We start from the raw sequence: 13,712 nt of genomic DNA, 5'->3' as shown, positions 1-13,712 counted from the left end.
AATTGGCCTTGGTTCCTAGAATCCGGTGTTTGGTCTTGTCATTCAGGCAGAGGCCATGGGTGATCAGCTAACCATCAGTACACTGCTTTAAGCGGTCATCACTGCACTGCAGGGTGCTATTGCTGAGAGAAGGGAACAACCTACAGTTCCCCCTAATGAATCTACAGAAGCTAGTAACTGGAGAAGACACCACTGCCTTTTTGATCAAATTTGAAAGGGTGGTCGAAACAGCAGGCTGGCACCGGGATCGGTGGACTCGATATGTTGCTCCTTTTTTAATGGGCCAGGTGCAGCAAGCCTTCTGGCCTTTGGACAGGTTCCAGAAATTACAGCAGGATTGATTGATTTAGGAAATTCATTTATTTTGTGAATAAATGCACAAAAGCTACAGCATATATTTGCAAGCCACTCGTACAGTAACCAAAAATGGAAGCCCTGGTAAAATTTGTCGTTATGAAGAGGTTAGATGTTATGAAGTTTGGGAGATAAAAGTCTCGGTCGACAACATCAGGCACTTCTGGCTTGGGCAGGAGCATTTGAACGCCATGATAGTTTGCATGTTTGACCGCAGCCACTAGACCGCTGTAGAGACAATACAATACGTATTCAGCAGAGGGTAGTAGCTCACCAGTACAGAATAGCTCCCGTTTGTCTATATGACTCCTGAATGGATTTGGCCAACTTCAACTTGCACAAGGAACCAAGCAGGCAGTAATGTCAAGGTCTGATGTTTAACATGGGAGAAATGCATAAGACAAAAAGACTTCGATATTGTTTGACAGAAGTGAAATGTAAGTAACAAATCGACAAGAGTGACGTGGAAAATCAGCTACCAATAGCTAGTGGGTAGGGAATTTAGAGTTAGCTGGTTGGTTCTAATGTATTATCTGGGAAACGCTTGAGATTCACTTCAAAATAATTTAGTTTCAACAAAAGACAAACTCAAACTGAAGAAGTTCAGAAATTTGTTTTAGCGACAGAAGTAGTACAGCAAACGTCCCACATTTAAAAAGGCATAAGAATACAATTTGGTCAGGATAGTCGGAGAACTGGTGCTTCTTCCTACCATGCGCTTAGTGGAGTGCCGATGCAGGTAAACCTTCCACATTCAGTTGGCTTCCGATGAAAAAGAGATCCTGTTTGACAGAGCGATCCCAAGAAGAAACTGAGCAGGCCTTACAGAAAAAGCTACTACAATCAGAAGCACAGGGGATGGTAGCTCTCTGCTAAGGTGTCCATCTGGATATCTTCGCGAGAGGGTTTAGGATACCCCACAAGTTATCCCTGGATGGTTTGGCGATTTACGGCCAAAGGCTCTGGACCCGAGGATTACATAGGTTTGGTGGCTCGCACCAGGGTTGCGGTGGAAGTGGGCCGGGGGGGGGGGGTTAGATGTTTTGAGGTTAATAATATATAGTTTGTGGTGGGTAAAGGTGGGAGGTTTTTCGTGGTGTTCAATGTAGCGCTATGTAAGTGCCAAATTATTATTATTATTATTATTAATGTTCGTATGGGAATTGGCGACAATGGTAGGGGAAGGGGGGAGCTACGAATGGGTCTTTCAGCATAACTCCCAAATTCAAATGCCTGACACTTTAATAAATGGGGATTGAACACCCCCATAAAAAGATGGAAACTGGAGAGCCTTCTCTCGCATCACCAACCAGACTTGGTGGTGCTACGGGAGACTTGTATTAAGTCTTGAGTGGCACAAACTTCTGCTAAAATAATACCCTCATGTTTTTCATGTGAATGCTCAGGGAAAGACTGCAGGAGTTTTAATAGCCCACAATTCGGGCACATCAGCCCAGGTACTGAACTCACGTGAAGATAAGGGTGGGAGGTTCCTTTTTCTTAAAATGCAAATAGAGTTGGTGATGCTCACGGTTTCCTCCATTTATGTCCCTAATAATGGTTAGGGTGGCTTTTTAAGGACGCTTCTCGCCGATCTGGAAACATTTGGCAGAGGAGACGCCTTAGTAATGGGAGATTTTAATATGGCATGGGATCCCCAACGTGATAGGAGCTCTAGTAACTCAGTATGTATGCATGTAGACCCCCAATCACAGGCTCTTAAGACGAGAATGGACCACCTGTCCCTGAGAGATGTCTGAACCTCGTTGCGAGGTACAGAGAAGGTATACACCTTTTTATTTGCATGTGCACAGGTTCTTTCACATAAAGACTATATATGGTCCTCTACCATGCTATTTGGTAACGTTTCTCAGGTTGAGGTACATAAGATTGCTCTGACCATGCCCCAATCACTATCAAAATGAATCTTCCACAAAAAGTGTGTGCTCTGGAACTGGGGGTTCCCGGAAGAACTGCTGTTGGACCCAGTGGTGCGGCAGGGGTTGGAGGATAAAATTAAGGCATCCTTTGTGAATAATACCGCTCCCGAGATATCAGAGAGCACCCTGTGGGATGCATTTAAGGCACCCTTTTGATGTGAACTGCAGTGGCAGGGGCTTATAGGCGCAAACAGTTAAGACTCCTAGAAACTAAATTGGAGCTTGAATTTCACACAATCATGCGACAAATAAAAACAAACACTGGTGTTAAACTGCGAAGGGCATACAGAAACGTTAGAGGGCGCCTAGACCTATTGCAGACAAGGAAGGCAGAGAAGATTCTGCATACGAGACAGAAATACTATGAAGGCCAATAAGGTTGACATGCTGCTGGCATGGCAACTCAAACAAACGGATTTGCAGATATTTTAGGAGATTATAGAACCCCAAGGGAACAAGGTGACAACCGCTGAAATTGCCACTCAATTCTCAGCATTCTACACTGCATTATATATATCGTACTGGCTGCACTACGCACAACAAAGAGCGTACTTACGATCAATATCCCTTCCACAGGCCCCCCTAGAGACCAAAGGGCAACCAGGAATCTCTCCCGCTGACCAAGTCTCACGGCCCAGACGGATACCCTGCCATAGTTTATAAAAACGTTTCAGACAATACTTGCCCCCAGACTGACCCTCCTCCTATTTAAATCCTTTGGCACAAGTGGGCAGTTTACTCCCACGATGGAGAAGGCTAAAATAGTACTCTTCCCCAAGATAAAGACCCGACATTGTGTGGATCATACCGGCCAATAGCGCTTCTGAATATTGATGCTAAACTGTATACCCATATTTTGGCTAACAGATTAAGTCATCTTGCTGGGTCTTATCCACCCTATTCAAGCAGGGTTTATAAGCTGACTTTAAACTCATGACAATATACGGTGAGCATGCCACCTAGTGGAGAAAGGCTCAATAAAAGGGAACCCAGCGCTCTTTCTGTCATTGGATGCGGAGAAGGCGTTCGACAGAGTAGAATGGCCTTTTCTCTTCCACACTATGGGATTCGGTCCGAGGTTTATGGGTAAAATCCGAGCGAACTATTCTAATTCGGTAGTACGTCTCCTTATTAATGGGCAGCTATCTGAGGCGATCCCACTACAAAGGGGTACCATGCAAGTATATGATATGGTATTTATAACGCGCCTATAGACAAGTTTTTCAAAGCGCTACGAGGCAAGGGAGGGGGAACAAAGGGAAGACAGACAACGATTTTACTAGGCCAGGCGACATTGAGATTGCACAAGTGGAGGGGAGGGGGGGGAAAGGGAAAGTGCAGGTAGGAGGATGTCCCCTCTCGCCCCTCCTTTACGCAATACATCTGGAACGCTTACAAGTGAGACTCCGCCAAACGGAGACAATCAGAGGGATCCCCTTCGGCAGGGAAGCTCATAAACAAATGACTTATGCTGACGACATCCTCCTCACTCTTACAGATCTGTTAAAGTCACTGCTGCCGGTTACAGGAAATTGAATCATTCAGGGCAGTCGCAAGGCTAAGAATTAATGTCACTAAGTCTGACATTTTAAACCTTTCCCTGGAGTGCCGAAGAACTCCAATGTGCTTAAGAGGCAACGAAATTCTGATGGGCTTCAGGGGGCATAGCGCTGCTGGAGGTCACTATTACACGGACACTGAAGTACTTATTTTTGGCTAACTACCAGTCACTCCTGGATAAACTCAAGCAACCGGTTCATAAATGGGGCCTGCTATTGGTCTCATGGTTGGGGAGGATAAATTTGGTCAAAATGGTCATCCTACCAAGAATTCTTTATTTATTCCAGGTACTCCCAATTCCAATCCCAGACTCGTTTTTTCAGGCACTAAAAACCCTGGCATCTGCCTTCGTAGGGAATAGTAAAACTCCTTGAACTCATTGAAAACGCTGACTAATGCCACGAATAAGGGCGATTTAGGTCTTTCCAATTTTCGTACATACTTCCAAGTGGCCCAACTCTGGGTGGTAAAAGATTGGTTCACAAATGACCCCAAGTAAAGATGGGTACACATGGAACAGGCTGGTTACATGAGCAGGATCTGCTCCAAACTGTACACATAAGCAGGATAACCAAATTAGTTGAGGGCACATGGAACAAGGCAGCTTCACAGCGTATTACCACATTCCTGTTGCCTTTCACATCAACATTCCCTAACCCACACGTTACCCCATGCTTACTGAACAATTCCTTTCCCATTGGAGAGAGGTGGGATGTATGAAACTCAGCGATATGTTTCAAGGGACGCCATTAAATCATTTTGATCAATGCAAGTTAGAACTGGGGCTCGAGCAATCACATAGGATGCAATACTTTTAACTCAGACATTGGCTGATGCTTCCGCCCAACAAGGCAGCGGCCTCTAGAACGCTCATCCCATTTGAAAACATTTTGGTTAAACAACCGGGAGAGACGCACCTCATTTCCAGTTTATATAAAATCCTGATAGACGGGGCCCAGAGGAAACTGTTAGATATAGGCGCAGTTGGGAGACCACGCTAGAAGAAGACATTTGTGAGGAAGAGTGGGAGCATCTATGGCAAGACATACCGAAACTTGCTTGCTCAATACAGATTGGAGAATTCTGGTATAAACTAATGACACAATGGCACTATACACCCGTACCACTACAACGGATGAATCCTAAAGTGCTGAAGGGACTGTGGGGTAAAGGGTGACTGGCTACATGTGTGGTGGGATTGCCCAAATCTGAGGGTATTCTCGGATGTGATCAATAAGAATATGCAGGAAAGTTTTGGTAGCCAAAGTTGCTGGAAACCTAAAACATGTCTATTGGGTCTACAAGAACAAAAGCACAGATTGGAGCCAAGACATTGACGAAAGGCCTTCGCCATTTTGAACCTATTGGCGCTCCTAGTAAGTGCCCAAAAATTGAAGAACAGCGATTCCTCACACGAACAAGACTGGTCCACTATGGTTTGCAACTTTATTGCATTGGAGTGAATCACATACCTGTTACAGGGGGACCATGCAAAATTTTCTAGTGACCGGATGTGATGCTGTCATTTCTGCTCGAGAATTATAGGGAATCCTACTGCCCCCATAGACTGCCTGCTGGGCATTGCCTGAACCACACCATTGAATGCTATATATGTCACCATAACTACGCACAGAGAGGGGGGGGTGGGTGTAGTGAAATGGGGGTAGGTACAGGGGGGATTAATAGGGCAAGGGGACAGTTGGGAGGTTTTATTTTGTTGAAATTGTATTAATAGAAATGTCAATAAAACATGTTTTAAAAAAAGAGAGCCTGTGTTTATTTCATCAAGTCCCCCTTTCCCCTGAAGCGTCACCACTATAGCGCAAATTCAGACTGCTTTAGACTGAATGTTGAGGGAGTAGGGGCTGTGGGGTTTAGCAACTCCTGCAGATATTTCTTCATGAAGGCCTGACACTAGTTAGCCATCACGCCTTCACATCATTTTTCTTACAATGTTTGCTGATATATGTAGTGTATATGTATGTAAAATGCTGTTTTATTGTTTTGTGTGTAGTTGATAGCTGTGCTTGAGACCTATAATGTTGTGCTTTGGCTTGATACTTGGTGTGATTTGGGATTTTGCTGTCACTAAGTTGTGTTTGAGGTTCATGTATAGTGGGTGCAAATTCCTCCACTTATCAGTAATCCATTTGTGGTAATTCTGCCCTGAGGCATATGTGAACTGGAAGCCTTCTCATTTTGAGCTGTTAATGGACCAACTGCCTGAGTTGAGATGGGCTTCCAGTTTGATACCTCTCTGGGTGTGTAGGAACAATCACTTCTACTTCTAATGTTTTTTTATTGTTGCGATTCCCCCGAGTGGTACTGGTGTGGTTATACCATCATGCTTTGGGCCGTCACTCTATCACTGGATGTTCCAGCTGTGCACCGTGCCTGTTTTTTGTGGAACAAGGGACCTCCCGCTGTGGGTGTGGTTTCTTTTTCAGCTTCCTAGTGGTGGGTGTTGGTGCGATGCTGCATGTATTCCTCTGTGGAGTCTTGGTTTGGAGTGTTGACCCAACAGAGTTTAAGCTATGGTTCGTGTTTAGGATGTGGCCTCCTGAATTGAATTGTCTCTTCTGTGTGACTTATTCTCCTCTTTGCTGCTTTCTTGTCATACCCGTTTGGTGAGTGTGCATCAGGGTGTGGTTGCTGGTGTGTGATTTGTACATAAACATAGTGCTAGTCCAACTTCCCCTTTTAATTAGAAGAAGGGAACTTGTTTGGTCTCAAGATTCGTGTGAGTTCTGTCCTGATTGGCTGGCCCTTTTATTAGTTTACTCGACGTGGTGGCGCAATTTCGACACCTGCTTCCTAGCTCTTGATTTGTTGATGTTTCTTCTAAATTGATTAGTTGTAGAGCCATGTCTTGAGATGTTTGCTGAACGACAAGTGGGTTAACTTTCAGGTTAAGATTCTTTGATATTGTGTTCCACAGTTTCATGCCCAGTGCAGAGAATGGGGATCCTCCTAGTCAGATTTTATGGGTGTCTGGGCTAGGACTAGTGTCTAGTGTGGTGCTGCTGGACCTTGGTATTCTGGAAGGGGTGCAGAGCTGGAATGTACTTCTGTGGGTCAGCAGGCCCCTTCCATAGTAGGAGTGATGAGTGATGTACAGGATTTGGAAATTATTTTCATGAAGGGCTACCAACTTGGGAGTACGTAATGCTGATATTATCTAACCTCTTCCCCCTGAGAAGTAGGCTGGTTGGAGTCAGAGGCTGTTGGCATAGTCTAGTCTAGTACAGATAGAATGAGTGGTATCACATCCATGGTTCTGTGGGTGAAGGTTTAGTAAGTCATAATACTACACAAAGGTTGATGTTACAGCTTGAAAGTTGGCTCAAAGAAGGTCCCAGGAGAATCTGTTTTGGGATTGGCAGGAAGTGGGTGGGAATGGTCATAGATATTTGCGTGGCTATGGGCATTAAATAACCAAACACCACCTATAAGCTTTGTGCCCCTAGCCATAGCTCATCTCCCTCCCAGCTGTACTCCAATGCAATAGTTGTGGCTTATATGTGGTGCTTTAGCGCCACCTAATTGCCAATACTAATAATTCATTTTGCAAATAACATGTGGATGCAAAATTAAAATAGGCTGTCACCTCGGTGTTGAGATGTCGGATGAACGCTGGGCACATTTGTGAACGCATACACCAGGTGTCTTTCAACTCCCATTTCAAACTGATTCAGTTTAAAGTACTGCATAGGTTCCACTACACCCCAAACAGATTGCACCGCATGTCCAGTGATCACCCCTCTAGCTGCCCTAGATGCGGTCAGGATACTGCCAATTACATTCACATGATTTGGTCCTGTCCCCGTCTTTCACAGTTCTGGGATGCAGTGTGCTCGACAGTATCTGCCATGCTCGGCCACCCCATCAATCCCTCCCCAGTGGGATGCTTCTTCCATGACCTCCCAGGCCTTTCTCGGAACTCCAAAAAACTAGCTGGCCTCTGCATGCTTCTCGCAGTACGATCCATACTACTTTGCTGGCTCCGCCCCACACCTCCCACCCATGCCCAATGGCTAAGAGCAGTCACGTGGGCCTCGGACTCTGAGGAAGCTTGGTCTCACCTACAGCCCACCCACTCTAGGCCTAGGAATATCTGGCTCAGATTCCGATCTTATATGTCTGACCTGAATACGACACCTGATGCATCTTCCCCAGCTGCTTCCCCCTGCCAGCTGGGGTCCCCACCCTTATCATAGCTCTCTATCTTGCCCATGTTATAAAAATACCCAATGGTCATGATTATATGTGAAGCAACCTTTGTATGCTTATATTGTGTACATCTGTATTCATATTGTACTTGCCTGGCGTTGTTCGCCTGTGTTATGCTGCCACGCTGAATAAATAAAAGTAAAAAAAAATAAATAAAATAGGCTGTCACCCCAAAACATGTTTTTGACACTTAACCCACAGCGAGCCATCTATTACCTTGTTTGGTTTTCCAATTCTACCAATTGCAAATAGGATCTGTGGTAAGCCAGAATCAGGAGACGTACACAGCGACTTTTTGTATTAACTCTAATTCACATTGATAACCTATTCTGTCCCTAGACCTATGATTTTTGCTCTATTCTGCAACAAAGTCTGAAGGGTGCTCGTCATGATGTTGGAAATCATAACGCCCTGTCCCTAATCCTATGCTAACTTAGATTCTGTCCCTACCACTTATAACCAAATATACAAGCAAACAAAGATTCATATCTGCCCTCAACCCTGGTAGGTGCATGTTGGCTAGTTTCTGACCCCACTCCTACAGGGATTGGCTTACACCCGCAGGGTTCCCAGCCTTTGATACACACTTCACAAGGTGCTCCAAGTGTAAATTCAGATGTCCTTTTATACAGCTCAAGAAACCGATTAAAATGTCTCTCCTTGTCCTTTCTAGCAATAGGGAGGCTCCTGGTACTCTTTACCAGAGAGCTCTGGACATTTTTGTTTGTGAGCTTGCTCCACGACTTTCCACGGCATAAGAGCTTGTTTTCTCACACCCCACCTTGGGGTAATTTGTCTTGCGCCCTTCCCTTTCTTTCATCCCCACCTTGTGGTTTGGATTCCTGCGCCCTGCCTGGAGGTTCTGCTTCTCACACTGTCTTGCTATAGCTGTTTTCATTGCACTCTGAGGTAGTCTCTGTCGCCCCAGCTTGGGATTGGGTTTCTCGCAACCCTTCTTGGGAACTTGCTCCTCTCGTCAAACCTCAGGCTATGATTCTTCCCATCCGCCTGCGGGTATAATGTGTTAGACCCCACCTTTGAGTATGGTTTCTTGCACCCTTCTATGGGGTGTGATTTCTTGGACCCTGCCTTGGGCTATGGTTTCTGGCTACCCACCTTGGAGTACGATCTCTTGAGCCCTGCGTTGGAGTTTGCTCTCTTGGGCCCCGCCCTGGAGTTTGCTCTCTTGGGCCCCGCCCTGGAGTTTGCTCTCTTGGGCCCCGCCCTGGAGTTTGCTCTCTTGGGCCCCGCCCTGGAGTTTGCTCTCTTGGGCCCCGCCCTGGAGTTTGCTCTCTTGGGCCCCGCCCTGGAGTTTACTCTCTTGGGCCCCGCCCTGGAGTTTGCTCTCTTGGGCTCCGCCCTGGAGTTTGCTCTCTTGGTCTCTGCCCTGGGGTATGAGATCTTGTATCCTGCCTTGCCTCCCCGATTCGCCTTACGATTCCCTTAGCCACTGACAGTTAGGAGCATTGCTTCTCGGTTGGCTGGGGAAGTTCTATTGCCGCATCACTGGTTTTTGGCATCATCTGCCTCCCTCTCCTCGGGTGGGACTTCTGCCTTTCTCTTGCGGGCTGCCCACATCTCTCATGCTGCTGGACAGTGCGCAGGCTGGGCTATGTGCTTGTGTTGTTGATTGAGTGTTCCGGGATCAACATCCAGTGCGACTCTCAGCGTTCCTTGGCCTTCATCGGGCCTTTCGCGCATATCTTGCGCCTTCCTCCTCTTGTCAACCCTCCCAGGACTACACGCTTCAGATGTCTTCTTCCTCTCCTTCTCCTCACTTTCCCCCTCCTCCTCTCTCCCCCTCCTCCTTCCCCTCTTTCTGCCCCCACTCTTCCCCCTCTCCCCTCTTTTTCTCCCTCTCTAAGGTTGATGAACTCTTTATTCCTCTGCGAGGAGGTGGCACTCCCCACGATTCTTTCAATCCTCGCTGATACTGTCATCAGAGGGTCAGAAACGACACCAACCATTTCTACAAGTAGTTTCTGGTTAGCCGTTATTGTAACCCCATGTAGTATTGGAGTCCAAAGAAATTAGATAATAACTGCTGTCCCTTCTTGGGTACCCCCCTCCTATAAGGGGGGGGTATGGGGAGCAGTCATCCCCGTGGGATCCCACTTGCCCTGTCACTTAAGGGATATTAAGCTTAGCAGGCTCAGCTCCCTAGTCATATAGGGAGGTGTCGCCCCCTTGGAGAGAGGGGACAAATTTGCTGCATTCATCACAGATCATTGTATCCAACCTAATCATGCATTAAAAGATCCAAAATGCAGGTCTTGGTCCCCCCTCTGGCATACCTTGTGATACAATACTAGTCTTTTAATCACTGAAATGGGAAGGGCGTTCGATGGTGCAAACATCTTTGTAAATAGCATGACTGAGTTGTAATGCAAGTGAAACAAACATGCCGCTTCATTGCTGTGCATTTGGAACAGTGTGCATACAGAGGAAGATTGTTCCAGGGAATGTAAAATATAAAACGAAGAAAGTAAAATAAAAAGAATAGTTTAATTAGTTTGCATTTGCCATCATTTGAGCTTGTATTAAGATATGGTTTGAGGTTCCGTTATTGACTTGCATATTTGTCTTTGTTCTTCTTTTAGGATGGGCTGAGAAATGCTTCTGTCTCCTGGTAATAATCTTGAAATAACATCTTCAAAGTAGGATTCTATAAACTGGAGACACAGTTTTTAAGTCCAGTGTTCCCTTTTGCTGGGCACTTAAAGTATGCCTGCCGTCGATGAAACTCTTAAAAGATTCGAAAACGAAATGGTGATAGCCTGGAGCAAGAAAGCAGGAAAATATAATTCAGCATTTTGCAAGTCTCTGCATGTAAACCCTGATCCAGCTGCTCCCAACAATGGTTGAGAGTATTTTCTGGCAGAAACAGATGAGTGGGACTTTTGTGTTGGCTATAGGACGGATTGTTTTTATTAGATTATGACAGCCTTTCGACCTATTCAAAAAGAAAACTTGGAGGTTGGACCAAATCCTTTAAAAGGAAGTGATGCACTCAGTCCATGCGCTGCAGACTACTATCCACAAGGATTCTGGATACAAAATGGCAACACAATGCAATTTTGTCCATCAACGGAGAATACTACGGCACGTAATAACACGACCACCCCTGCAATGCCAAAAATGGGTGTTCGTGCCAGGATTGCTGACTGGCCTCCCAGAAGAGACGTGTTGAAAGGCTCAGCAACTCCGAGTCCATCAGGAGAAATGGAAATGTCAAAAGGTGGCAGAGGGTTCCCTATGCCAAAAGTTGTACAAAATGGACAGCACTGGCAAGGCAGCTCAGGGTTCAGAGGCATACACAGAATGTCAAAGAGACGATCTAAGGATGTAGAATTTCAAGATGGCTGGCCAAGATCACCCGGGAGGAACTTCAGTCAACTTCGAAATCGGAGTAACAGTGAAATTACGCTCAGTGAGTGTGACATTGAGGAGCCCTTGGAATTCCGAGGGCCAAGATATGCAAGTGGGTTGCCTCTTTGTAGAGAATATGGCAGCACGTCTTCTATAGACGTTCAGCGAATCTCTGAGCATAGTGTATTTGAAATGCTTGAAGATTTTCGCAGTGAGAAGCCTGACCAACGAGGTGCAGAAGAATTTAATCAATTACTCAGGGCAGACTCTAGCATGGCATCAAACCTCCACCTATCTGGGTGCACTAAGATGGAAATGAGGAATGATCAGCTACAGAAAGACGAACTCCAGTCCCTACAGAAAGAAAAAGATAAGTCTCGAAAAAAGAATCAAAAAGGTGACAGTGACCAGTCGATCTTTAAGAAATTAAGGAACAGTAAAAGTGAAAATGAATCTTCAAAACCCTCCATGGATCATGAGGACAGCAAATCCCAGGAGGTTAGCAAGCCTTGGATTTGTCAAAAGAGTTTTGGGCATTTTGATGTTCAGAGTATGGTCTTTGATCTCAATGAAGTAGTGGCTAACAGGTCGTACGTTGCACAGCGACGGAACACTACAACGGGTGCTTCTGCAGCCTCAGCAGTCTCCTTGGCAGTATCAAGAGCATATGGCCTGGGTGGAATGGAGTCTACATTCACCAGCACAGAAGACTTAAACTACAAGGAGAACTTGGAACAAGACCTTGGCGATGAAAATAGCAATGATTTACTACTTAGCTGTCCCCATTTTAGAAATGAGACTGGAGGGACGAGTGAAAGGAATGTGAGTTTTTCCAAAGCTGCACCTGCTTCTCCAATTGGAAGTGATGGTGGTTTCCTAGAGCCTTCACTCCATGCTTTTTGCACCAATGCAAGCATCTCTGTGTTGGAGGTACCGAAAGAAATGCAAAGAAACCAATCTAGGTTGAAGCAGTACAGCATTGAGCATGTGGATTTGGGAGCTCGGTATTTCCAGGATTACTTTTATGGAAAAGGTAACATGTTTGCTTCCTTTTTGTAAAGGGTTGAGGGTTTGAGACTGCATAGATGTATTGCTTATTTTTAGCTGCTGAATACAAATATTACAAATTAATAATTTTGCAGAGCAGACATACCTATGAGACCTGTGTGGGGCTTACTATGCTTCTTGGGCCTCTGTTTACTCCCTTTCTCCTAGTACTCCCAATTCCTATTCCCCTTCCTTCATATTCATGGATGAACAGCAAAAGATGTACATTTAAGTGTTAGTCGGGCTCATGTTTGGGAGGCAGCTGTGCCCAGCTCCCCTGAATCGCACTCTGGGCTTGGCCACCATTCCTTTTCTCTTTGGTGGCATCCAATTGATGCAATTATTGTATAGCTATGTTTTTTGCTTTTTTTTAATGTTCTTCTTTCTACTAAGGACTGTGGCGAGTTCCTAACCCCAGTCCAAGCTTCAGAGTCAGACGTTCCTAATATACAAATTGTGTGCATGCCACGTGGGCTGTCTCCAACACTCACTAGTGGGTTCAGCCCCCAACCATCGATGGGAATTGTGCATGTCCTGTGACTCACTATTTTTACACCACTGATTGCAATCCTTCGGTAGTGGAAACACACCTTTTCAGCACCTCCCACTTCATTGTTGAAGGACTTTGTGGTGTCTAAGAAGGTTAGTTCTTCTGCTATTTATTTTCCCCTAAGTGCCTTGCCACCAGGACACGTTTCTCTTCAGGAAAAAGGGGCCTGCCAGGGCTCTTAGCAGCTGCCATATACATTGTTGGGGCCCACCAGAGGCTCCTGATTCATTTGCTAATAACATTGCCACAAAGACCGTCACAGTTTATATATTTACTGTTTACTTGTTCGGTGCTAATACAGGAAGCAAATACTGTTTCAAAACGCCCACAGGGCAACAGGGAAGGGACATGGAAATATAGAAAATGTAATTACAACAATGTAAAATAATTGGAAACAACAAATGAGAAGAGACAATGGGGAGGGGAAGACTAACCTACTATGCCTTGTGAGTGTTCCCAACGTGCAAGTATAGAGGAGGGGGTATGGAATAGGTGCTGTGGTGGTTATGGAGAGCAGTAGGTGATGTGCTACGATGAAAGGTAAGTGCAACCTCCAGTGGTGGAGGGTGGTCCGAAACAAGTGCAGAGGATAGACAGCAGCTGGGATGATAAAATGTGGGAGGTCATGGCCGCAAGGATGCTTAAGGGCCCTGCACACCAGT

At 45.6% G+C, this 13,712-nt stretch overlaps 1 protein-coding gene across 5 annotated transcripts in view; it reads left to right on the top strand.

Moving 5' to 3' along the window:
• The window catches only part of SIPA1L3 (signal induced proliferation associated 1 like 3), a 1,632,279-nt gene that overhangs the window by 267,910 nt on the left and 1,350,657 nt on the right, over nucleotides 1-13,712 (top strand). For all 5 annotated transcript variants that reach the window (XM_069644476.1, XM_069644475.1, XM_069644474.1 and 2 more), the window contains exon 3: nucleotides 10,685-12,486. In XM_069644476.1, coding sequence (XP_069500577.1) covers nucleotides 11,022-12,486 — 1,465 coding nt within the window. In that variant the 5' untranslated portion in view covers nucleotides 10,685-11,021. The remainder of the gene's footprint in view (nucleotides 1-10,684; nucleotides 12,487-13,712) is intronic.

This window comes from Ambystoma mexicanum, chromosome 2p, assembly GCF_040938575.1.
Source record: "Ambystoma mexicanum isolate Mex_15411 chromosome 2p, UKY_AmexF1_1, whole genome shotgun sequence".
NCBI classification, from domain to species: Eukaryota; Metazoa; Chordata; class Amphibia; order Caudata; family Ambystomatidae; genus Ambystoma; species Ambystoma mexicanum.
Note: the sequence above shows the minus strand (reverse complement) of the source record. Positions and strands in the feature narration are given on the sequence as shown.